Genomic DNA, 27,687 nt, shown 5'->3' with positions numbered 1-27,687 from the left:
TTGAGTCAAGATACTAAATATAAAAAAAGATGTTTAGTGTGTTATGCGTTATTATCAAATGCACCTATTAATGGAAGGTATGCAAAATGTATAGCTTAAAGAATTTCATTAGTACCGCTTTAAAAAACAGCTATAACGAGATAGGTTATTTATATTTTTAATAGGTCACGTTTATTCACAAATGATTTATACTTCTCATTCGTTCAAAAGGAGTAGAAACAGCTTACAGAGATACAAAAAAAAAAAAAGAAATTGAAATTAGGGATAGAGGAGGAAAATAAAAATGGAACAACAAAGTAGAAGCCAGTTATATATTATTCAAATATATACAATAAGGGCCTGCAGGCTTTGTTAACAGAAAGCTGCATATTTGACTGAAATTTTATTAATAAAAACTATCATTTAGAAAATATAAATAATTGTTCTTAAAATATAAGATACCATCATGTATTATGCTTTGAAGAACTGATATCTCATTTCATCCCAGACATACAATCAACAACATTTTTTTCTGGAGAAATTAGCAATATCTAAAACCGAAACAGCTGCTGCAAATAAATTTTCTGAAGAGCAATGGTTAATAGTCACTGTGAACAAAAGGAATGAGATTAGTCAGACACTACAATTCTTTTTCCTCCTTGTTCCCCCATCTAGTAGTGTGTAGGTCTGGGAAGAGACTACCTTATTTACATATTTTCTACATATCTACATGCCAAGTAGATATGTAGAAAAAAATGTTTTTGGATTCCAGGATACAGGTTATGTATACCACTATTTCCGGGCCAAATATCACAATTAAAAACAACAACAAAAAATATGAACACCTTTTGAATTTTTTAGTATTTATAATGAAGGATTTTCAAACTTTGAAAATAATCAGGAAACAAAATGGCATAAAAATTCTATTTCTTAAGGATATTTATCAATGAATACACATTCTAAATGATCACCATCTGTTTAAATTTATTTCTGTCAAATATGAAAAATATTGTAGAAGTAGTCAACTGAAACCTAAACATGGAAGCTAATTTTTGGCAAGCTAACACATTTTAATCCCATATATCAATCACAAAATCTAATATATTTCCTGATTTGAGTGATTTAGAGTATTAATATGTGTGCATGCACAAACACAAATAATGAGTGTCAGCTAGAATATAGTCATTTCTCTCACCTAACTACCTACCAACTCAAATCTTAATGAAAACAAAAAATTAAATTGCACTTAATATTTCTTTCCTCCCAAAAGATCACCAAACGATCTGCTGGTTTAAATACATTGAAGAAATGTGAATTTAAAATTTTAAGTTATTGAGGACTAGAATAGAAACAAAACAAAACAGATTTATATATTTGTTCTGGTTCAACAACCCCAGATTGCGTTTAAATTTCCTTCTCATTTGAACAAATTCAGTAAGTTTTTTCTTAAAAAGCTATGCTACAGTTCTAGATTTTGTAGAAAAAAGTAAATTTGATTTAGCAAATTATTTTACACACTTAAAAAAACAAGTTTCTGTTCTACTCAAAGGCTTGGTTTACTGAAAACCCATTTGGTAAAAAGTAAAAATAAAATAATTTAACAACAAACATAATGATAAGCTACCAACTATTTCCACCTTTTCGACTATTTTTCAAACTTAATCCTGAAAATAATTAACATGACCTGTCAGAGTAGGCTGTGGTGACTTACACTGAGGACATTTACTAACTAAAGAGGAAGATGGTAACCACACAGGCATAAGTGTATAATAAAGAATGAGCAGTTAGTAATTTCTTATCATCAATTCTGAAGTCTGGTCATGTGCTGAAAATGTCAGCACATCAGGTATCCCATTTCAGCTAGCCATAGAAAAGCTAAGAGAGGAGAAGTGCTATATATAAACTTATAAATCAGTCATCAGTCAGTCAGTCAGTCAGTCAGTCAGTCAGCCAATCTTCAATCTCTTCTAGCCTTAACTTCTCTACCAAGATGCAGGTCTGCAGCTCTGCAGCTCCAGCTGTACTCCGAATATTTCTACCTTTTCACTAGTTCTTTGACTCATCCAAAAGTAGCTAAAAACAGAATTTCATCACTATTTTCTCCCTGCCAAAGCAATTCTTTCACTGAAACGTCCAATGGTACTACCATTCTCTCAGTCAATTAGGTTTGACACTTTGGAGTCAAATTTGACTGCTTCCCTATCATAAACAATCAGTTGCAATTGTGTAATTCCTACTTTCTGATAACCATTCTTTCCTCATCTCCATTGCCTAATTAAGGCCTTCATTACCTTTCTAGTATCTTTGGTTTCTATCTAATCTAAGTTCTCTCACCTAAGCCTTGCCCTTTCATAATGGATCACAGTATTTCCTCTAACTGGAATGCTTCTTTTCCCTCAGTTCTTTAACTCTTCATGACCAAATTCTACCCACCTTTTAGTTTCCAACTCAAAATGCCACCTCCTAATGAAGCCTTGACCGGCTGTACCTGAGGCATAAAATGCTTGAATTTTAAGCAGTAGCTATTATTTTCAATCATGTGATGTTTCTACCTTTTTCCATATTAAGACCCAGCTGATTGGTTTCCCTATTTGGAACCACCACTTAACTGCCTATGACATGGGATTCTTCTCTAACAGAGAACAGTTTGCTAGTTTTCCATTCCTTAAGCAAATACACAGCTCTTTGAGATTTTCTGATAATCATGGCCAACGGTGACAAAATAGATGTAAAGGAGCTCAATTCTTTTCCATTTAGAACTGAGTAAGGGAAATAAAACTCCATAGAGTAGGGATTTTAAAAGTAATTGGCTCTAAACCTTGCTCAAAGTTAACATTCCTGATTAACAGCCAGGAAGACAGCCTTTTATCTAGTGATGGCAAGACTATTTTCCAGGGGGCCCATCTACTTTCAGAAAGTAAGCCTGCCTATTGAAATACTTACCTGGCTATCCAGGTAGAGTACAAAGAAAGACTTTCTAGTTAGCTTTGTATTTAAAGTAACTATCCTATCGAAATGGAGAACAAGAGGTCTGTCATCATCTTTTTCTGTTTATTTTAGTTGTTTATAAACATTGCCTAAAATTTCATTAGCTTTTGTGGCAAGACCATCACTTGCTAACCAATACTAGAAAATGCAGTCAATTAATATATCTAGGTATTTTTTACTCTAAATATTCAACCTAAGTTTCAATCTTCTTGAATTTACATATAAGTTCTTTCAATTTCTCAATTTCTGTACATGCTTCAGATTAAATTTATAAATGCTATGGGCCAATGATAGCTATGACTTCCTGCTTTAATGTCGTCTGAACATTTTATAAGCCTGTCCCTAGGTTTTCATCTAAATCTGAGATCCAGTACTAAATGGTGACAGGTCATTAAAAAGTTGTCCTCTAATTTTCAGCATCTCTGATTATCCTCTACTAGATATCCTTAACTGGATATGGTCAAAATGTAATCAGATAATAAATTATGTAAGTTCTAGATACAAATTATTAGAAAATATATTTGGGGTGGTTACAAAACAGTCTGGGTTCATACCCTCAAGGCTCTTAACAATATAATTATTAGGAGAGGACATTAAACCAGTAACAATCTCCTACAAGTAACCCACTAGGGTGATTCTTTAAAATTATGTAGTTCAGATCTACAATTATGCTAAATCATATGGATGAATCTCAAATATAATATTGGTTTAAAGAGGGCAGACACAAAATATATAGCGTATGATTCCACTTATTAGAAGTTAGTATAGGGGAAAGGAAGTAGCGGCATGAACAGGCCATGAAGCAGCTTATAATTTTCTATATCTTGATCTGGGTGCTGGTTATGCAAGTGTGTTCAGTTTGAGCTGTACATTTATGAATGGTGTCTTCTCTGATACAAATTATACTTCAATGAAAAGATTTTTAAAAAGTCATATTACTGAGCATTCAAAAACCAGATTAGCCAAGTTCAGAATCCTCAGTTTTACCATCTGGGTCAACAAGTACTAGTGGGTGTTAATGATGTATCCAAGCTTCTTGGAGGATGAGTAAAACAAAACAAAAGAGTCTCATACAAGCAGCTTAGTTCTAATTTACTTCTAATTTCAAAAATAAAATTTCACAGGGAATAATGACAGGAAACTCCAGAAGCCTTTTCTTACAAAAATACTTTAGGTTACTTAAACAAGAATTTTTTTTTTTAACCCAGTAATTTTAAAACTAGATGTAAATTAATAATTACTGCAAAAAAATTAAATGACATCATCAAGTATCTAGTAAAAGACACACCATAAACTCACACAGACATTAATTTTAAGTTAATAAGTCATGTGTACTACTTATTTCTCTTTAAATATTGGTGCTGATCAATAAGGAAAGACAAGCTGACCCAAAGGGATGGTGCACTTAGCAACTGTTACTCTCATTTGTTAACTATATTTTATCATTTTCCTCATTAAGGCAGAAATACTGCAAGTGTTTATCAATAAGTTTAATCCTTACAAGCTACCTGATTTCTTTTAGTTTACTTGAGCTAAAGCTTCTTCCCACTAGTACTCCTTTACCTTACTGACCTGATCTTTACAAGAGGGTAAAATATAAATTCTCACTGTGAGCTTTTGCAGACAAAGGACTCACAACAAGCACCTGCTCTCCAGTGGTCATCAAGATAAGTTTCTAAACTTACTGTGCTGATTTAACAAAGCAATATAAATAACTAAGTTTGGAAAGCTGTCCTTTAAAGCTAAAAATAGGATGTTAAAATTTAAAGCTACTATAATGAAATGCCAATAGGCTATGATAGTATTAAAAATGAACTCCTTCATAGTAAAATAATCCCCAGAAAGCTAACTATGGAAGCTATAATATTCATTTTAATAAATAGTTAACACAAATATGAGGCTTCCTAAGAAAGGCTTGTATTATTTTTGAGCTATCAGTACACACTGTCCTTATATTTGTTCATGGTTTCAGCTGATTCCTTGAGAATTCTGCAAATGACAAGTGGGGGAGCCAGAAAACAATGATGGCACCTACAGGAAAAGGGAAAGGAAAGCTTCAACTTTAGTACCATAACCGAATAAAGCTTTAAATATCAATGGAAAGAGAGAAAATCTAAATATAGGCAGACTGGTGAAAAATTTCTCAACTTGCGAATTCTAATTTTATTAGGGAAGGAAACAAAGGAGCCATGAAAGAAGTCAATGTGAGAAAGGTATATTAGTTACTTATATTTTGGTTAAAAGATACTCTGTGAAAAGAATCCTGGAAAAAAAGATTCCAGTCTTTCAAGTAAGGCAAAACCAGGGATCTTCAGATGTCTAAGGTAGGTTTAATGAAAATTGGCACAGGGTTTAAAAGCTGCCTCTACTGAAAATGATTTCCAAGATTTTATAAATAGCCTGAAATATGGTGATCTATCAACACTGATAGGTAAATTTATACCTCAAAGCAACTAAGCGATTTGAAGTCCCTTAAACTCCTGAATGGCTCTATTTAAAAGAATCAACACTGCAAAATATTTGTTTGCCAAGTTAGTAGTACAATTTTTAGAAATTTTAAATTAATAGTCAAAAATGAACAAAGGCAATTTGATGAGATCTAACACAAGAGGTCAGAGTTATATATATATTTTAAAGCTTGAAACACAATTCTTCAACCCATTTGTAATGAAAAAGAATAGTTTACTAGCTAACACACCTATTATAAAAAGTCTTTAGATCTTTGCTGAAGTTGCAGATAGTTGGAACTAATAAAAGCTAGCCACCACTGATCTTCTAAATTGAAAATTTAATAAACTAGTTAAAAAGTTAAAAGGAAACCACTAATCAGTTTCTACTGGGTTGAGATTGTCACTTTGGTACCAACAGGCCAACTTTAATGAAGAATGGCTGAATTAGAATATAAATTCTGATGATATTTTGGCTTTAACATACTATAGACAAGTATCCATTAACGTCTTTGGCTCTGGACAACAGGTTCCAAGAAGAAGAGAAAATATTTTCAACCCATGAAAAACTACAGATACAGCAACTTGCCTCATTTCTGATACCTTAAATGTTTCTGGTATCTAAAAAAGAAAACAGATAAGGAGTATTTAGCTGTAACAACAAATGAGGAGCAGGCAATTTCTATGGCTGTTTTATAATGAAACAAAAGAAACCTTTTTAATATTAAATCCAAATTATAAAAAATAAAGCTCAAACCTTTCTACATTAATTTGATGAAAACAATGGATATCATTCATATTAATGTCATGGTAGCTCGTTAAAGTTAACTATTTGAAATAAATTATCACATATCTGAAAACTGTTCTTATTACATTTCTAAATACAGTGTGCTTTTCCTTTTTCTAAAAGTAAAAGTACACCTGAAAATATTCACCCTGGCTACAATCTGGTAAGCCATTTGAATGATAAAACCTTCAAGATTGTTTCATGTCACAATTTACATTTATATCTTAAATTATACTGCTATAGCTGTATAATTTTAAAACTGAATTTATAAACATGGTACTGTAAATTTTAAAACTTCTTGTCCTACAAGTAGCTATTTAAAAACATTTTTAGTAAGAAACACATAATAATCAAAAAAACTGTTAGAAAATTTCTCTAGAGTGACAAACACAGCAAATTAAGCTGAAGAATTTAAAGACTGTTACCATTTCTAGGCAATGTAGATCAGGTCTTAACATGATATGTACATGCACTTAAGCAATACTCTTTTCTAATGAAAGAGACAGAGTTGAGTCCATGAGTGTTATCCAAACTATGCCAGAGGACACAAATGCGTTGCCAGGCAGAGTTAAAAGAATTTTACAAAGCTTTGTGTGAATTTTAAAAACATCATTTGTGCTCAACTTCTATTAGACACAGAATGATGGAGTGCTAATAAATATTCGGCAAAATAACTGAACACAGCATATACTACTTAAAATGTGTATTTTAAAAGCAGAAAGATAAACCAAAGTATCTTTTGCCATAAATGAACTCCAACTTCATTCAATATTTTAAAAAGTTAAAAATAAAATTTATACATTTCTGTGAGAAAATAAACCATTTTAGGAGTTTACAAAACAGTTACACAGATCTAGTAAATTCTAGCAAATGAGCTTGATATTAAATTTTTTCACCAAGAGTTAAACAATGACTACTACATTGATACTCTCGTCTGGTCTCTTCTCCAATTTCTTAATATAAAATAACATTTTGTTTTAAGTCACTAATGCTCTTACGGAAAATCATATAAAATAGCATAAAATTAAAATAATTATAAGTAGTGTATAGAATATATTTTTACATTAAAATACACATAGGTGACTAAATATTTCATATAATAAAATCCAACAGAATATGTAAATCCTTCCAAAAAGTAAATATAATTAGAAGTTCAATTAAAAAAAAAGTTTATATTCTATTTAAAATAGATTGTTCTTTTGGTTTATTTTGCTGCTTTGTCCCATGCTAGATAGGTGATTCCCCACCCCCCTACAACAAGGATCAGTTTTAGTGATGAGAAACAAGTACAGTGCAAAGCAATTCATGCATACACTTTTGCATGTATGCATTCCATATGTAAGTATTCATACCTATCCCAGAGGTTCTTTGATTCCTGAAACGTGTTCAAATGGAACGCTTGGTAGAAAGCAGATGAAGGATTCCTGTGAGATCCAAGAATCAAATGGAAATGAGATTGAGAAAGTATAGTAAAATAACTACTTTTCCAAAAAAAAAAGATAAAAGATTTTAGATTTTTAAATAATGTAACCGCTTCAATAAAAAGAAAAAGCCACATAGCTTGCTTAAAAGCATTCTGAAAGAAATTAAAACTGGACAAAATCCAGCAGACCCAGAACACAATTCAGGATCATAGTTCTAAAAGAAAGCGGTAATAGAGATCAAATTAAATACTAACTTGTATTCAATTGTGTGTACATGTCTCTATACATATGAATGTGACCAGTTTATAGGCTAATCAACACTACTCTATATCAGATGACTTTATAAATGCCTATATATGTTTAGCAGTTTAACAAAGCTGTTCTGAGGTACATGCGAAACAAGCTAAGTACCTTCATAATAGAAAAATTCTTCGTTGGATCTATTCAATAGGGTTTGATGATAAACCCTGGACTTGACACTGTTTCAACCTTCAGAATCTATTTATTCATGTGTGGTTTCTCTGGGTTAAGATAAAAAATGATATTGCAATTGTATGGCAGCTTTCTAACTTCTTGTATTAATATAAGTCCCACATTAGGAGGTAAGAGCTTATTCACCATACCTTAATCACCATCCATTCCTACAATTCCCTGGGGACACCTTCCCTAGATATTTCCATACAATGTCCACTGATAGGCTCATCGGGGGAGGATTCCAGCATGCATGATTCACTTCATATCTCAGGAGTGGTTTCTCTGGGAGACTAAACTTTTGAAAAATCTGCTCTCTAGCAGCTCCCCCTCCACCTCAGAATATTTCCAAAGTCTCCCCCACCCCCAACCTGTACGTTAAGGAGCTCACAAAAACTTGAAACAATACCTCTAAAAGTCTTGATCCATGCTGTAGAATAACAGCAACAAGCTACAGATATTGAGTGCTTATTACATACCAGACACTATTCTAAGTGTTTTACATTTATTACCTCAATTCTGTAACAGCCCTAAGAAGTAGATGCTATTATTATTTTCATCTCACAGATAAGAAAACTGGGTCAGATAGAAATAACTTGCTTATGTCACAGAGTTAGTAGGTAGCAATCTGGTCCCAGTCTGTCTCCATCAGTTAAATCATAATATTACTAGTCTTGCAGAGTGGTTCAAGAACTGAGACTATATGCAGAGCTCCTGGTGCATAGTCAATGCTCAATAAACGAGTTATCATCATCGAAATGAGGTTCAGATACAATACAGCAATTATGAGATGCTAACAAGTACCTTAAGAGTCTCTGCAGTGTTATTAGCCCAATAATAAAACTATTTTTAAGTTCTACTGGAATAGCAATCAAGTATCAATACCAACAAACAAAACGAATACACAATAGAATTCTATGACTTCAAAACTCAGATTAAGACTCATTGTTATTTACTGAATTTCTTAAAAACATTTTTAAAAGGCATTTTTAATTTTAACCAGTAAGGGTACCTTTTAGATGATACAAAACTAGGAAAGGCAGACAGACACTAGATGCCAGAGTGTCACCAAAGCAACTGTTTGATTAATTGGAAGTTTTCAGTATGTGTACTTCTTTGCTTATCCTTCTTCAACTCCTTTCTATTCCTTTAACTATTTTTTTTTCTTGACTATGTCCAAGGCAATCAAAGGCACTGATTAGACCTACTAATATCAAGAAAGGATTAAGAGGCTGCTAACTACTGTTTATTTAACAGCTTGTATCCTCCCTCTCAAGATATATTTGTCAGGCCCCTTGTTTCACTATACTTAGAAATCAGTCTGCCAAATTAAATGAAAGCCGACTAAACCAACTGAAAACTCAATTTGGCTTTTTTACAAGGGTTATCCAGGACCATATGGGAACAAATATTCTATTCACACAGGTCTGTTTGGAGACCTTGGATTTAAAATAAACAGAGTGACTCAAAAAGGAAGGTAGTAAATACAAGAGAATAACAAAGAGTAAACTTGGAAGTTATTCTATAAGTCTGAAATTTAAAATTCATTAAAGAGTATTAATATATTTATAAGGATGGCATTCTTTAAAATAACCTGAGATCCCCTGACTCTGGAAAAACATATACATATATATTTAATTTGAATCAAATTCATATACCAAATAAATTGGTTTTAAATGAAGTCATATGATTTAAGTTCTGAAATTCCAGCATTTTTACAGCACGGACTAATGAAATGCTCCTCGTAAGTTAAATGTAGAAGTAAAAAAAGAATTTATCTGTATATTTTGGGGTGAGAAAAGAATCTGTGAAATAAAATACTATACGTGGACTTAAAGTCCTTAGAACATGTCAGAAAAAAACACATTTAGGATGCAAAAGCTTTCAGTTAACAATCACTTTCTACATATATTCAAAGTGAAGAAGCTATATGGAGTTATACAATCATGTACTGAAGAAAAATGTAAATAGTCTATATTCCAAGGATAAAGACAATCTCATAAAATATGAAATTTTTGGTTTCTAGAATACTTCAGTTGGGATGGTATCCATAAATTGAAGGATTTTTAGCTAATCGCAACAATAATTAGTCAAAACATAGAGTAATGGGCATAGATTAAAGGAGTCAAGTCTGTGAAACCTAGCTGATCAAGAACTTCAAAAGACTCATTTGTAAATCCTGAAGGGCTTGATTATCAAAGACTTCTGTTTTAGAATGACAAAATTGAGGAAACTAAGAGCCCAAGAAAAATGCTGTTAATGCGGGTTCATTTCAAGGTTACAGTCTCTGAAATCTGAAGGAACCAAGAGGCAACTTATTAAAACATTTATTAGAAATATTAAATTTTATGCAGCACTGGTGACAAATTCTCTACTGCCCAAGAAATAAAATTTGAAACCATTTTCCTAACAACATATTTGACTGTCAATGTAAACTACTAATCTAAATATAGAGCCAATGAAGTACTTCTTAGGAAGAGGTATGGTTTATTCTGAATTTATTTCAGCCACCTAAATGAAAATGTTGTTTTCCTATTTGAAGACATTTTTCAAAACCAATGAATAAAATATATTAAAATATATTCTTTTCTCCCTGACTTTATGTACTAGTCTGTCATCTTAATTTCCAAGTACATGAAAAAACTACATCACAAAGTGATTCAAATGTGATCTGCCTTACTAAGATACTATCTATGTAGGGTAACTATAGCAGAGAGAAAAAACACACACATATATACTATACTTCAAAATTAAGCTACAAAAATCATTGAAACTTAAAGGATGAGGTATAGGAGGCCTGAACTCAGTCACTATCTTCTCTTATGTCAAAACTCAACTCCAGAGATCTCTAAATAGAAACCAGGGAAATGCAATAAGGAGAGGAACAAGGACCATGTCCAACATTATCTAGGGATTATAAATGATTAAAAACATCCTTTAGGTAAAGGATTAGAATACAACAGATCAGTGGCTATAGTAGGTTTCTTTTCTTCCATCCTATAGTTAGCTATATAATACAACAAAACTAATTCTGGGAATATCCAAGAGCAGTCATTGGCTTTGGAGTCAGAAGGCCTGAGTGTGAATCCATGCTTTCTTTGTCACTTAACAGCGAGGTAACTCAAATCCTCAGAGCATCAGTTTCCTTAACTCATAAAAAAGGGGAGGAAAACACTTAGAATTGCTTAAAAGGTCAAACCAGATTATATATACATAGGGTCTAACACAATTAAGCTTGGTTTAACATAGAGTTAATTTCCAAATTATGCTGTATAAAAATCAATTTTTGGTAGAGTATCTTTATATATACCAAAATGTTTCATCATTACTGAGGTAATATTGAGGCAAACAAACTACTTAAGGCAAACATAAACAGAGCCAGGTATACCAACCTATTTAGTACATTCCACTGGATGAGAACTCTGACTTCTGAGACTCCGAGCTCCCCCAGGATTTCCTTACACATAACTTTATCACAAGATTTTAATTAAAAATATACAATAATCACTAAAAAGGACACTGAAATGGTACCAAGATACATATTTTAATAATAAAAGCTTCAAGAAACACCTTTAATAGCAACCATACACTTACAGGAGAACGCACACATAATAATGGGTTGCTTCTGAAGTCAAAAACTTGGATGGAGGAAAGAGGCAAGGCTTTCAATCTATACTCTTGTATATTTTGGACTGTATTAATGTATTACCTATGTAGAGAATAAATTAAGTCGGTCTAACTAGTTCCTCCCCATATCAATCTGACATGATATCTTGTTCCCATTAGCATCTTATATTTATTTGCTAATTATTTTCATTTAGCCTGAGATCGTTAAGGGAAGGATTATCCCAGTACTTACTACTCAGAGAGCACAAAGAAAGTTGATTAAGATTCACTTTAAATGTTTTCTTGGGCATCCAACCTACTTATTGAGTTTCTGTAAACTTCATTTTTTGTCACACAATAGTTGAGTGGAAGGAAAACGGTTTTGACAAGGAGAAGGCTTAAGCGGGCAGCTCTTACATAACGTGCCTAAATGTATGAACTCTTACATAGGGAACCTTAAAATCTGACCAAGCCTCAAATTCTAATTTTACCAACGAGGAAAACTAAGAGAAGTAAAATGACTTGACCAAAGAAACCAGCTAAGTGGTAGAAGAGCCAGGATTAGAATACAATTTGCTGTACTTCTTACTATCTCAAGACTTTCCTGTCTTAAAACAATGTCTCCTTTTCTCTGATTACATCCATTTCATTCAATTACACTTTCAGATCAAAACTGAAGACTCTTGATATGATTTGTAGCTTGTCAAGGGGTAACCTGGGAGAGCAGTATGGACATTGAAATACTATTCTGTCATACATAACTGCCATATCTACGGATTGTTCACAAATTACTTGCATAACTCATTTAATCCTCTCAAACTCTCAAAGGCAGGTTTTCCCATTTTTCGTATGGGGAAACAAGAGGCTTGGAAGGCTATAGCTCAAGGTCAAATGCCTCAAGTGTGCAGCATAGTTGGATTTCAGCCAACATGTCTGACTCCACTGTCTGTAATGGTCACTCATATAACATGCTAATACATAATTAAACACACCATTGATTTTATTTGAACAAGAGCTTCCCTCTCCTCTGTTTTTGTTTTGTTTTCAAAGGCTAGGGAGACCATACACCAAATAACAATTTGTTTTGGTTTAACTTACAAAGCCATTTAGTAAAACTGAATTCTAATTCTACTTCAGAAACCAGTTGGCTTTAAACTTGCTTTGGATATCCTTCATTCACAAATTAAACAATTTACTTGTGTAATAATGAAGAATAGCTTAAAACATTAAAAATAACATTTGAAATACACCAGCAGCATTTATAGTAATTGACCCATTAATCACAGTTTCTCTTCTATACATCAATATTCTTTAGTCAAATTTTAGTGAAAGATTACGGGAAAAGAGGCTTTACGCAATTTAAAATTCAGACTTCACTTATGTGTCTTGCCTACTCTGATTAGTAACATATTAATTAGCAAGACATTCATTCATAGTCTGTGTCCTAGGTCGGCGGTCCCCAACCTTTCTGGCACCAGGGACCGGTGCTCCTATGAGAATCTAATGTCTGATGATCTGAGGTAGAGCTGAGGTGGTGATGCTGCCCCTGGGAGCAGCTGCAAATGCATATGAAGCTTCCCTCACTCACCAGCCGCTCTGACCTCCTGTGTGGTCCAGTTCCTAACAGGCCACGGACCGGTACCAGTCCACAGCCAGGGTAATGAGGACCACTGTCCTAGGGGATCACTATTAAAAATCAGCCCAATGATCTGTAGAATTTTCACGTAACCGTCACATGTAAAAGTATAACGTAAAGCATGAGAGTTCATTATTTTAAGCAAATGTTAGTTTTGGTACAAAGAACTATCTGATTTGGGGCTTTAAATTTGAGAAGTAAGTAACCCAGAGCAGCATAGATTAAATTTAATTCACCTGATTTAAAAGTAGAAATTATGCATATTTTTAAAGGTAAAGCAGATAATCAACAATATGGGACTCAACATATTTGTCAGTCGAATCTGAAGTGCATGTCTTAAAATATATCATGAAAATCAGGTAATGATCGAAACTGGTCACTGTTCCTAAATCTTTATGGAGTCCCAATTTTTGTCCTAAACAATGCCAAATTAAGAATATAATAAATATTGAGTAATTTGGTATGTTTAGAATTGCTATGGAAAGACCTAAATTATACCAATGATTCAGGTATGCATATTCTTTGTGACTGCAGTAATTTGTATTTTATACCATATCTAAAAAGGCAGCTTCAAATTACAAGTCCACTGGTTTAACATAAAAACTTAAAGAATTTATTCCAATTCAAGAATTTTGCTATACATACCCGTTCATTCTTTGAATTATGAAGATTTCTTATTAAAAATCTGCTCTTCCCATTAATAAGAAATTACTTAGGGAACATTATGATTCAGGCTACATTTAACCAAAGAGATCTGTTTTGTACAGCCTCTCTTCCTCATACAAGTATTGAAAGAGTAATGCAATTAAAAAATAAACAGTATCTGTTTAGAAAGGGAAATGCATACCCATTTAAAATGATTAAAAGTATTAGACCACTGTTCCTCACTAGTAACAAGTCTTCCCAGTCCTTATGAGACCACATTTCTTGTCATTTCACTATATTTTCTCTGTCTTAGTTATCTGCTATCCCTCTTTAACCTCACATCCCCCAAATTTTGCCATTTTAGGAAAGAAAAGTCAAGATCCTTTTACACTCCGCTATCGAGCACTCCTCAGGAAAGAGATTCATTCTCGTTTCTTTACCATCTGATTGGTGGGGCTGCTCTTTGTTATTGGAGAACACTAGAGAGCATGACTACTTCTAATCTCTTTTGGTGCAGAGAAAGACTAAACTCCATTCCAAATTAGCAAGTACCAGAGCCATAAATCCAGTGCCATGTTTTATCATTTCCAAATTAGTGCTATCAAATAGACTGCTATTACAATTATTCTCAGGAATTAGAAAACATATATACCTCACGACCAGTACTATAAAAAATGACTTCTCATAAAGGCGATTTAGTTCAAGATACCTTCCTTCCTCTACAAGGAAAAAACATGGGTAACTAAAATAGTTACTTGGAATGTCTTATGCTCACACATACAAGCCCATAAGTTTTCTAAAGTCAACCAGTTTCAGCCTATATGATTTAGTTCACACAAAATTTTAAACAGTATGTTGCTGTTAAAAAAAAAAAAAGGCCATAGTCCTATACATACAACATGATTTTGGGAATTGCAGGCACTTTTGGATCATTAGCCTTTCTGGAAATCTATAATTTCCTTTACTTAGAACTACGTTGATAACTAAAGTCACCAACTTCATACTTTAGTCATCAACATAGCTCTCTGATGAATGCACCAACATCAATTTTTATAGTAAATAATGTCACTCATACACAGGATTTTACACTTTGATTACAAAATCCTTGATACTTAGGCATAAGATGGTATCTTGTGTGTGATTTAAATATCAACTGTAAAGCTGAAAGGGCAAAATTATCTCCACAATTCAATATAAAGAAACATAAGTTCCCAAGAAACACAGATTTAAGGAGCGTTCATTTTTAAGGACTAAATTAAAAATGTAAGGCTTTCAGAGATCTAAAAAGTATCTATGGATTTTACAGTAAACGTAAGAGTTACAGTTCTGCCTCCTGATACACATTTACATAATCCTCTCACTTAACCAGTCAAGTAAAAAAAAAACCCCTAACTCCATTAAAAAATATATATATATATTTAGATATGTATGTATGTGTATCTCATATATATGTAACTCTACAAACAAAATTTGTGTTTATAGCATATACCAGAACACACCACTAACCGTTCATAATTTATAATACTTTATCAGTAATCATTAGCAAACTACACAAATAAAACCATTAACAAGATAGAGATATTTGCCAATAAGAGATCCTTACAATCAGGTTTTCAACAGTCTTTTGGTTGTGGTTGAAAGTTCACAATTGCAGCCATTCATGAGTTTCTGGAATGTGACCTACAGAGTTTGCATTAGTCAGCTATCTATGGAAAATGATCTGTACTGCATTAACTTTCAAAAAAGGGCCAGTAATATTTTGCACTTCCCCCATTTACCAAAAAAGAGTCTGTTAGGTGTATAGGTAGTTTAAACAAATTTTGTAACGTTCACTGTAAAAGTGGCTACACAACTATATTTTCAATCATCATTATAACCCCAGTTACACAAAATCAATTTGATGAATCTCAAGTGATCATTAGTCTTTCTAAAGAGAAAAGTTAAAATGATATATTAACTTTATGGTAATTAATAATATATGATCAATGGGCAAAGTCAACTAAGAACTTTAAGACATTTGCTTACTTTGTATATACAACTATCAGCCCTTTTAAAGGTATAATACTAAGATGTATTAATACAAGGTCTTTTTTGATTCTTTAAAATTCAAAATGAGCCAATACAGAACCTTGTATTAGGTAATGGAACCAAAATCACAAGACAGTTTTCAATATATCGACCTAAATCACCTCAATCATTTTTTGTTCATCTTCCATTTCCCTTTCTTTTCTCAACATTTTTTTAAAAAAGTAAACATCCTATTAACAATTATTTTCTTAAGATCTGAAATCTGTCAACCTATTCATAGAGTTTAAGTCATAATTACTCAAGACCTCTCACTCCAATGTTTTATTTTACATCTGAATGACTGCAAATAAAACTGTATGCAGAATTTAATAATGCAACCCCAAATCACTATGGTAAAGTTACAATTTTGTTAGTACCACCTCCTCAGAAGTACTCAACTCAATATTTTAAACATACGCCTGGAAAAATTGTGTTATTTAATTTTAAGCATATAACTTTAAAATGCCCCTTTACAAAGGCTTTTCCATTAAAAAACAAAACGAAACAAAACTGTTTCTACTCAATGGATTTATTCCTTCACCAGGTGTGTTGGTCCAATGACAAAATAGTCAAATGTGTAAGATTACATCTTGGAAACTAGCATGTTAAATTAAAAAGCAATGAAAGACTTAAAAAAAAATTAGAAATGCACATTTGGTAAGCAATGCAGATTTTAAAAGACTGGGTGGAGGAGGGAAGTGCAGCATTTAAAATAGGACTACACACCCATCAAAACCCATGCACTGGATTAACTGTTGCAACTGATAAGGACACTAATACAGTAGTATCTGTAGTTCAAACTTTCACATGTTTAGAGATTCTTGAAATTATTAACTCTTTTAATAAAGACAGGGGATATAAATGCATCACTGAGGTCATACCCTAAAGAATATATCCCAGAGTTTCCATTTGTCAACAGATCTATGTGCTTCACACCATATCATATTAAAGTTATGAGGAATTTAACTGCATATACTGTAAACTGAGAGAGGTGTGGAGAGAAAATATTCTTCATTCATAGGTGTGCAAGTGTTCTGGGAGTGGGGGTAGGTTGGAAAACCAGTCATTACTTCTTGAAGAAATATGGAGGCAGTACACAAAAGGAACAGAGAGGTAAGTAAGCAAATGGTTATTAACCAACCCATCAGAAAAAAAAGGCTTCTGGCAGGTAGAAAAGGGAAGATGGCCTGTTGACTCTTACAGAGGTGAACGATTAAACTCAATCCACATTCAGGTGTGCCCTTAAGTGTGAAAAGTAAAATATGGGAGCAAATGTAAAGAGGAATTTTTCTGAGTGGCTTGCGGAATCAGTTTCTTTACTTGGTAGTCCCATCCATATAAAATTTCTCAATGACTAGCTAGCTGAGCTCACTTATAGACACGTGGTATTCTCTAAGAGTTCTCAAATGGAAGAAAGACTCCCCACAAGCAAATTACCTATAAAAAAAGATGAACTCTGAATTACAAAAAGCAGAGAAGATGAATTTCAGTGAGCATTTTCAAACCAACAGAAGTATATAACAAAAATACAAGGCTAATTAGAAATGAAAAGTTAAGAATGTGAAGGAAACTCAGAAGAAACAAAGTGCTTTAACAGATCACTGTATTTTACATAAATTATTCTAGGAACCCATAAAATAGTTGATCTTTTAGCACATCTAAAATTAACCTCTCAAAAACCCCAGCAAATGTCTGCCTATGAAGTACCTGAAACTTTCTCTGAAATTTTAAATATAATTTTAAAGCTTTGTAACAAGTCAGTTTTTTAAAAAATTTGCATTAGATATATTATGTCAAGTTTTAATATTTTCCTCAAAACTATTTAAAATCCTCATCAGACCATAACCAAATATCAACTGTGTAAAACTGATATGGCAATACATCAACTTTCACTTAAACTATTAAAAGCATCCCTTAAATTGAGGGAGCCAACTGTTGACATTTATCCTTTTACTATAAAATTACTCTAATTTCAAGAACTACAGCTTCTACTACTGCCAAAGAGTTTATCTCAGACCTCCCTTTCCTATAATAAAAAGACTAATGGAAGATAAGAGCATCTTCAAATACACTTCTGCTTTTAAAAAAAGTATCTTAGAGTGACTGGGAAGCCTCCTGACTTTCTAGCTTTTTTCATTAAAAGGCTGAATGAAGATATGCTCTTCAAAGCTGGATTTGACATTTCACCACTCTCTCTCCAGCCTTTCCAGATACTTTGGAGGAGGTAGATACTTTACTTGGATCTTTTTCTACTGGAGGGCCTTCTGGGTTTCCAGAATGGGAAACTTCTAATTTTATGTCTGTCTCAAAACTCACACTGACAAAAGCCTCTGCCATAAATGATCAAGTGTGATTGACATCTAAGAAAGGGACAATCAATCCTACCGGGTATAACCTACTAAGTTACCAGCTCTAAATTGAGAGGATTAAGCTAAAATCCACTTTTTAAAATAAACAACGTTGCATCCTTATCCACTTCAGTTTTGAGGAACTGTGACAAGATAATTCTACCATTACACACGTCAGCAATCTAATGTCTTCAACGACTGATAAATTAACTTTACTAAACACAAACTAATTTTTATATTTAAAAATGCTGAGGGCCTCAAAATGAAAAACACTTTCCCAAAGTTGCATCCTAAACGTTTGGCCAAGCATCCCAACAAATATTTTAAATAAGATTTCCATACCTGTCTTCATCACCATCGACAGGAATAGCTATGCTGAATACAGAGGTGGCCAGACTGTTCATAGGTGTTAACTGAAGTGGGTTTGCCAGGGCATCTGCAACAGGAGGCTTCAAAACAGGCTTATTTTCAGCAATGAGAGAAAGTGGTGGTTGAGGTAGGGGTTCTGATTTTCTTCTAGTATCGTCAACTTGCCCGATTAAAGGCTGGGTCTGAGTCTGAAACTGGCTTAGGTCAGACTGTGGTAGACTTGTTGGTACACTGGGTGTGCCTTGCGCTAAGGGCAGCCCAACATGCTGGATTACGCTGCTGCTTCTGCTGACTGGTGTATGGCTGCTCAGCTGCTGCGACTGGACCAAAGGCGCGGGTACATTTGGCATAGTAACAGAAGTGGTAGACACACTAGGCACGCTTGGAGCGGGCACGGCGGCAGGCACGTTTGGAACTCCGGGCACCAGGGCGTGAGGGCCACCAGGCCCGGCTGACGGCGTACTGCTGCCACCCATCTGCGATGGAGGCACAGAATGGGGCTTCCCGGCCCCGGTAGGAACCAGGCCCGGCTGCCCCGCGCCTCCTACAGCAGCCGGGGGGACTCCAGCCGGCTGAAAAGGCGCGGCGTGTCCGCCTGGCACGGGTCCCGGCCCCGGGGCCACGGCTTCACTGGGCAGAGGAGAGGCACCCATGAGCTGCGCGCCTCCAGCGGAGGCATTCTGGCCCGTGCTCATCGGAAAGCTGGCCGCCGCGGATGGGCTCGCTCCGGCGCCGGTGGCAGAGGACTGCGCGGGGTTCGGCGGCTGTAGGCCGGCCACGTGCTGCTGCAGGTACTCACTCGGACCAGAGGGCTGGACGGGTAGCAAATGCCCCGGCGGAATCTGAGGCTGGGGATACGCGAACTGCTGGGGCTGTTGCGTCGCAGAAGCGCCGGTGGCCGGGCCCGGCTGCGGTTGCAGGGACATGCCGGTCTGCGCCAGGGTTACATTCGTCAGTGGCAGACCCTGTGCACTGGGCCCCGGAGGGACGGCGCCCGTCCCGGTTCCCTGGGGCTGGTTTGGCTGCGGGGCTGCCATAATTTGCTGCGGCCCGGCCGCAGCTCCTGGGAACGGCGGCATCGGAGCGGAGCTTGCAACCACAGCCCCACCTACGGGAGGCGGCGGCGGCTGGGGCGGCCCAATGCCAAAACTCCGCGACGGGGCCGAAGGCAGCAGGTTCATTTTCTCCGAAGGGGGTAGCTGTGACACAGCAGTCAAGGAACTGTCTGTTCCCGAGTCAGGCCCGTGAGCCCCCTGCATAGAGGCCACCACGACCACCACCGACCCTCCGGTGGCGCCCAGGCCGCTGTCTCGCTCCGCAGTCTGGTCAAAAGTACTGCTGTGCCTAATGCAATCTCCAGACCTGGTCAAGACGCTGCTGTCAGAATCCCGTTCATAGTATTCCATACACGTCCATCGGCCACGTCTATAGGGCTCTCCGCTCCCGTGGTCCAGCTTGATCACGCGAAAACGGGAACTACAAGTGGTGGGGGGCTGCGATGGCGCTGCAGTCCCTGGCCCGGCAGATGGGCCCGGGGGGGCGCTGGATGCTCCTGAGGAGGTGGCTGAAGTGGCGGCCGCCGTCAGAGTATTGGCCAGCGCCCCAACCACGCTCCGGGCTGAAACCGCTCCTCCTCCGTTGGCGGGAGTAGCCGCCGCGGCTGCCAGCTGCCCGTCCAGGAGGAGGTTTGGGGAGACCGTCCCGGGAGTCTCCGCATCCCCAACATTGTTGAGCGTCTCTTCGGAAGAGCTACGCTCGCAGACCTCCTCAGGGCCATAATCCGTGGCCCGAGAAACGTCGAATATCTCAGAGGAGACGTCCTCTGTGCGTGACTCGTCCGGGTCGTCCAGGCTCTCGGTGTCCTCAGTGATGCTAGTGGCCACCTGGGCCGTGGTGACACTGGTGATCTGGAAGCAGCTCTTTTTCTTGGCCGGCATCTTGGACATGGTGAGGAAGGCTGGAAGGTGGAGAGGCACGCCGGCTTCTCCGCGATTTTGCTGGAAACCAGGAAGGGCAGAGCACGGGCCCCCAAAGACAAAGTCCGAGTCCGCGCTGGGGTCTGAGGCCCGCCGCTGTGAGAGTCACGGGAGGATCTGAACGCCGGCCGCTCTATGAGACATCCTCCTCCCCGTTTCCTTCTGTGTCGGTCTCTTCAGCTCTGCCCCCTTCTCACTCGCGCGGCAGCTCCTCCTTCTTTTTCGCCTCCGGCAGCGGCGGCGCCTCAATTCAATCCACTCAGTGGCGGCGAGAGCGTGATCCCAGGGGCGGGCCAGCTGCTTCCTCCTCAGGTCTCCAGGCCGCCGTGGTCAGTCCAGCTCGGCGCTCCGCGCGGTCAGCAGGCCTTGGCTGGGGGTGGGAATGCGAGGGCGAAGGGGAGGCGGCGGCGGCGGCGTGAGGGGCGGTGCTGCCCCGTTCGGGCTCCGCAGGCCGGTGCCGGCGTCAGTGCCGGGGCTGTTTCAGCGAGGGGTCGCGGGCTGGCGGCGGAGCTTCAGCGCGGGCGAGCGGCCCTCCTTCCCCGGCTCTAGCCGGAGCTCAGCCCCAGGGACATGTTGACTGTCTCTGGCGGAAACCCACTCCGGGGGAAGGAGGGAAAAGCCGGCTCAGTCCTCCCCTCACAGGGGAGCCACCCCCGCAGGCGGCGGCAGTCCCGGCCTCCCCTCGCGGCTCTTGAGAGAGTAAGGGGCGGCGGCCGACTGGCTGGCGAGCGGAGGCGCTCTTGCTGTGAGGTAGCAGCGGGAACTTCTTCGGTTCCTCCTCGGTGCGCCGGGTTCGCAGACCCTGAAGAAACTGAAATTCAAACTGCTGAAGCGGCGGCTGCAGCTCCCTCCCTTCGGCCAAGATGGGGCTGAAATGGCCGCGCCAGGGATGCTGGGAGGAGCAGCAGCCCCGCTGCCGCCGCCGCTGTCGACTAAAATGCCGCCGCTGCCGTAGCCACCGCCAGCGCCGTAGCCGCCGCCGTTCCGTGACGCACCGGCGTCATGACGTCACCGCCCCGCCCCCTCCGGTTTCCTGCAGTTTCGCGTGGAGGATTGAGGGGAGGCAGTGGGCGTGGCTAAAGGTTAAAAAAGGGGGAGCGGTTTTTTATTTTAAATTTTTTAAATTTAAATTTTGCACTATAGGGTTTTATGAGTTGAAGAGCTAATAACTCAAATTCCAAGCCCAGGGAAGCTTACAACCTCGCCAATCGAATGTTTTTATATCTGTTTCCAAACAGTGAAGACTGGAGATCATGTGCTGTGTCTAATGTTTAGCAAAATCTTAGTGAAACAAGGGCGATGGCGTGGGGGCTGGGGGAATTTAGCTAGGATAAAGAGGGAGACGGCTGAAGGAACCGAATCCCTTAAAAAAATCTTTCTTGAAGATAAACGTTGACAACTATAGTCAGAGGAGTGAAATGTTGAGAGAAATGGGGATAATTAACCAAGAAAAGCAAGCCAGATTGAGTCAGAAAAATGATCTTTCAGCCAGAAATCGCCTCCAACAATGGCATCAGGAGATGGTTACTTGCCCAGGGTGAGGTCAGTTTAAAAAAAGAGTAGAGGTTACCAACATATTCCTAATTTTCTTGAATTTGCTGTGATTCCAGCATCCAAGAGTTCATTTAAAGTCTTGAGACTGTTGTTACTTTCCCCAGGAAATCAGCTTATGGGCTCCATAAATGTAGAACCTACTGCGTTAAATAGTTACACTTCTTTCTTTTGTTTATTCTGAAACTCTTAGTTGGAGCCAGAATGTTATATGGTTTGGATTGAGCCATGAAAACCAGAACAATGCAGAAAGCACCCTTTCCTGTCCCAGTACAGATAGTAGCTATGAAAGTGCTGACAAATTTATTATCTTTTAGCTACTTACTGGCAAAAGAAAGTGGTAAGGCCATTCTTTTAAACAGTTAAGAAAAATGAGGAAGGAAGCTCTTGAACTTTGACATTTTAATATATAATTTAGGTAAAATTTAAGAAGCCTTGCTGGAAATCAAAATGTCATCTATAGCTTTATCAGTCATATCATGATCACTTACATAAATCAGGTATTTATTATACTCAGTTCTCTAATCTTTGAAGAGTAGAAATACTTTTTTATCCTAAAGGATGTTTTGATACTTAAAATTTACAGAGAACTTTTTAGGTCCTTAGTTGTAAATAATATACAGAAATATGTCTTTTAACCTTAGTAGAAACCATGTCTTCCAAACCCAGGTAACCGAGGCCAGGGTGGGAAATAAGACCATATAATAACATCCTTGTTTCTTAAGGGGGTGGGAGAGAGTAAAGGAACAATGTGTAACATTATGCTGCTATTGTGGCAGAGATAGCTAATGGAAATGTTTCATTTCTAAATCTGTAATTTTAGTTAGAGACAGTTTTCCATCAAATTAGATCAACTGGTTAAATTCAATTTGAACTTTTAAAAGCTTAATTTAATTTAGATTTGATTTACCAGATTGTTAAAAGTGGTGATCAATGGATGATCATGCAGCTTTTGGGAAAATAGTATCATATACTTGCTTGTCTCATTACATTATGTTATTACATAAAGTTCTTGATTACTTGTTATGGTACTCTCAAATCACACATTTTAAGGAAAAATCTTGATCCGTAAGACCATTTCTCCTTAAAGAACTGGAAAGGATTTATTATGAAATGAAAGTGATGATTAAGATAATTTAGAAGAGATCAGTAAGTGGGCTGTATTTCCAGAAAGGATGGGATTAAAGATGTCAAAAGAGATCTTTAAAAAAATAAGATAAAGTTAAGTGTTTTATTTATGTTTAAGGATGTGTGTGTTTAAACTAATAAAATAATTCTTTCAAAAGTAAGTTTTCCAAAAGTTTTAAAGGCTCTAGCTTCTTTTATACATTTGCCCTTTAAAAATGTAGAGAATTTATTGCATAAAACTCCTACGAAGAAATAAGAATTCTGGTTGTTGCAATTAAGTTTGGAATCATTTTACAGAAGACAAAAAATCGTATAACTATCATCATGCTACAAAAAGCTACGTAATTCATGGTTGGTCCACAAAGGATTAAAAGCCTTCACATAACTAATTAAAATGATAAAAAGCAAGATGTGCATGCAGGTATGTATGCTTCATGTGTGGAGAGTTGATAGTAAGTTAACATGGTAGCCTAACTCACTAGAATTGGGGGATATCCCTCGAATCTCAAATCTGAAGACCAGGGGTCTTAATGCAGCTACCCTGGTTCCATGCCTGCACCCAGAAATCCTAGGTGGAAATGTAGGAATCCTTGATTACTGCTCCAGAGTCCCCAGCTTGACTGTCCTACACTCGGTACTTTCTTCAAATACTTTATTTGAAACAATGTATAGGAAGTACATTTAGGAAGAACAATGCAGGGGTGGGGGGAGGCACTGACTGTTTCCATTGATGAAAAATAAAAAAAACTACTGTAAGAAGATCTTTTCATCATTTAAGAGCATCATACCTCCAAATTCTACTAAGTTATTATCTGACCATATCAGTGCCAGATGGTAAACTGTTTCACAGTCACAAGATCCTGGAATGTGAACTACAGATACTCAAAAACTTTTTTTTTTTTTCAATGAATGCATATTAAACTTAAAATAGTAATGGCATATTAATCTAAACACGCTGGAATAAAGAAAAGAAAATCATACTTTCAGCAAAAATTAAGCAACTGCTTAGGTTAAGAGAAATAACCCTTTAGAATTAACAATAACAGTCAGACAGTAACATTAATAGAGCACTCTTTATGTGCATTAGGAATTGAACAGCCTGAATCCCAGCCAACAAATTTTTCTGGAATTTAGGAATAGCTTATGTTTATTTTTTATGTTTTTATCACTAAATTGCTAGAAAAATAAAAAATGGAGAACTAGTTTTCAGGTTCTAAAAAGCGTTTGCTGGAAATGTATATCAGATGTCCAAACAAGTAGAACTTGATTTATTAGTATGATTTTCCTGGAGTTCCATTTCTGGAACAATATCTTATTAACCCCTTGCAGTGAGACCATTGTCTAATGTTATTCAAGAAGAGAGGAAATGCAATGAAAGCAAGACTAAGGCTAATGAAATTCCGTGAATATTTTTATAAAGAAAAATATAATCTGATTAAAATATACAAATTTTACTTGAGAATGAAGTAAAATTTTCACATATAAGAAAAGTTCTATTACACTTCTAGAGTTTAACATACTATGAAGCAATGATGTCTCTCTCTTTTTTTTTTTTTTTTTTTTAATAGAGAAGATTTCCTTGAGTCCCAAAGACCTTTGAAGCTCAGGCAAAACAGCAATTTGGTGTGAGGGGTGGGGAAAGGGTGCATTTTGAACTAATAATATAATATCCTATTAAAGCTTGGTTTCTTTTATTATGGAACTTAATTTAGAATCCAAAATATTAGTTCTGTGGTTCTGGAATCTAGCTTAAATGCTGCAATGTAAGGCAACTTCAATAGATTATCTATTAATGACCAAATTACTTTTTTATGTATGTATATATATATATATATGTATATGTGTGTGTGTGTGTGTGTGTGTGTGTATTTTTTTTTTTTAGGTGAGGCAACCCTTGGTTGACCTCACGGATTGCAAGGACCTTGTCAGTTTACAATCCTTTATTTTTTTATTTTTTACGCCTATAGCACCTGGTCTTCTTAGGTGGTCTCCCATCCAAGCACTAACCAGGCCCAACCCTGCTTAATTTCCAAGATCAGACGGGATTGGGCTTGTTCAGGGTAGCATGGCCATAGACTTTAATGTTTATATTTTATGGGATCACTTGGATAAAATTAAAGAAAGCTACATTGCCTAGTTGGAGAAAATGAGATCACAAATACACTCCAGTTTTTCTATAAACTTGTTTTGTGACTGCTGACAGGTCTATTAATTGCTCAGTTTGCCATTACTACAATGAAGCAACTTTGTGGTGATGAGGTCTTAAACTACCAATCTCATTGAAAGAGTGAATGGAAAAAGATAACACATGTGGCCGTGTTTTGGCATCTTTGAGAGAACAGAGCATAACTCAGTGTGGTCCTATTGGCAGTAATATTATCAATACCATTAATTAAAAAAGAAAACAGTTTCTAGGTGTACATGATTTTGTGTCTTATAACTACTTTGTGTCTTATAACTACTTCATGTCATACATGAAGTAGTTATAAGACATTTAGTGGCATGTCCTTTGGTAAAGTGAATCATCACTATCTATCTTGTATTTCTTGTCTGTGTAAATTTGGTGTATGTGCAGGTGTGTGATTTTGCATTTAAGAGGTAGATAATGTACCTGTAATTTTAAGTTGTAATTTTAACACGAAAGAAATTTGAAAGACATTGCCAATTTTTAGACTTCTGGATTATAGTTCTTTCTGAATGTTAATATTATCAGCTTCTTAAAGATTTAAAAATCTTCTTAAAGATTTTTAAAAATGTGTTTGAATGTAGAAACTTGTATAAACTGATTTAGACATGAAGCATGGTCTAAGTGTTATTGATTGATAATCCGAAAGTTATTCTAACCTGGCTGATTGGACTACTTTTAATTCATAGGAACCAAGGGTTGAAAGGCACAGATAGAATCTTGACTACTTTGTACTCAGAGTTATAGTTTAATTCCAAAATAACTAGTTCTTTAGTCACTGGAAATAAAACACTTTTAGCATTTAACTTGAGAATACTTGAAATCCTAGTTTGACAGCATTCATACTCATTAAAAGCTCAGCCCGTGATCCATGTTTGCACAAGGATTTGGGAGTTACTTAAAATGGCCATGTAATAAACTGCTTCTCTGCAAATTAATACTTACTCCCCAACCCCATCTATAACCTGGGATCTTTAGAGAAAAAGGAAGCTGATAAGCAATAAAGAAATAGGAGGAAGATACAAACTGGTGAAATATTAACTATAGGGTCATTCCATCAGATCTCTAATGAATAAACAGAACAGTATTACTGTGACACCCATTTTGTGACACTTACTATTTTTAAATTAAATTGACTAGTTACAAATATATTTTCATCTTCAAATATTTAGAATATTTTCTCCATCTTCACCCCATTTTTTTCTGGATTTTGAAACTAGTATTTCTTTTTTGCATATTGCATATGTATATTCAACAACTGATCTAATTCTAGATTTTTAGTTTGTAAATATTACATTCTTACTTGTTTTATAGGTACTCCAGTAATACAATGGTTTTACTCTCTACGGAAAAAAATCAATCCATCCCACAAAAATGTGTGTTTTCAAAAAAGATAAATTATGTGGTGATAATTCATTCATATTAGTCAAGTATTCTCCATTGAATTTATTTAAGCTTAACTATTGTGTTTAAAATAATTTTGCTTATTAATATTTTATTTGAAATATTTTATTTTGGTGTAAGAAAAAATTTACCTAGTAACATCAACCTTATATTTTGAACAAACCACTCCAAATATGTTTGTTCATTCATTCAACGTAAGTTTGGAAGTCTCCTCTGTGCAGGCCTCTTTGCTAGACTTGGAGAAAACAGTTATGAACTAGACAAGAAAAAAAAGAAGCCCTTGTTCTCATAGGTGTTATGTTTTAATAGGAGAATAGATACAAAAAAAAATAGACTAAATATGGCAATTTCAAATATTCATAAGTGTTAAGAAGAAACAAAATAACAGCGGAAGGTGAGGGCAAGGGCATCTTAGGTGTGTCTGGCAGGTAGGCCTGAGGAAAGGCTCTTTCAGCCAAGGGCAAGCTCATGGTCAATAGCTAGTATTTAAGGAAGAGAGACTGGTGTGGACAATGGCCCTATGGTAGAAACTAATGTCTGGTGGGGAGTGAGTTAGGGGAGAGAGGAGGGCATTTAAGAAGGTATCTGGAAGGATCAGGGCCCAGATCTTATGGACCCTGTTGGCGAGATGAAGGAACTTGTGTTTTCTTTTCATGGGAAGCCATAGGAGGGTTAT

General features: G+C 36.6%; 1 protein-coding gene and 1 pseudogene across 9 annotated transcripts in view; both read right to left on the bottom strand.

Annotated features, from left to right (window-relative positions):
• TSC22D2 (TSC22 domain family member 2) overlaps positions 1–21,754 on the bottom strand; it is a 45,441-nt gene extending 23,687 nt beyond the window's left edge. Inside the window, exons 1-4 of one of the 9 annotated variants that reach the window (XM_023519987.1) lie at positions 18,741–21,754; positions 7,554–7,625; positions 6,018–6,035; positions 142–4,998 (exon numbers count right to left, since the gene is read on the bottom strand). In XM_023519987.1, coding sequence (XP_023375755.1) covers positions 4,902–4,998; positions 6,018–6,035; positions 7,554–7,625; positions 18,741–20,713 — 2,160 coding nt within the window. In that variant the 5' untranslated portion in view covers positions 20,714–21,754 and the 3' untranslated portion in view covers positions 142–4,901. Of the gene's footprint in view, positions 1–141; positions 4,999–6,003; positions 6,036–7,553; positions 7,626–14,547; positions 17,488–18,740 lie in introns of those variants that run through there. The other 8 variants (XR_002776044.1, XM_023519988.1, XM_023519986.1 and 5 more) reach the window with 8 other exon arrangements.
• Positions 21,755–25,380: 3,626 nt separating this feature from the next.
• On the bottom strand, positions 25,381–25,499 carry LOC111729020 (annotated as a pseudogene).
• Between the last annotated feature and the right edge of the window lie 2,188 nt (positions 25,500–27,687).

The sequence above is a fragment of the Pteropus vampyrus genome, unplaced genomic scaffold (genome assembly GCF_000151845.1).
Source record: "Pteropus vampyrus isolate Shadow unplaced genomic scaffold, Pvam_2.0 Scaffold242, whole genome shotgun sequence".
NCBI lineage: Eukaryota > Metazoa > Chordata > Mammalia > Chiroptera > Pteropodidae > Pteropus > Pteropus vampyrus.
The sequence above is the reverse complement of the archived record's forward strand: the minus strand, read 5'-3'. Positions and strand labels throughout refer to the sequence as shown.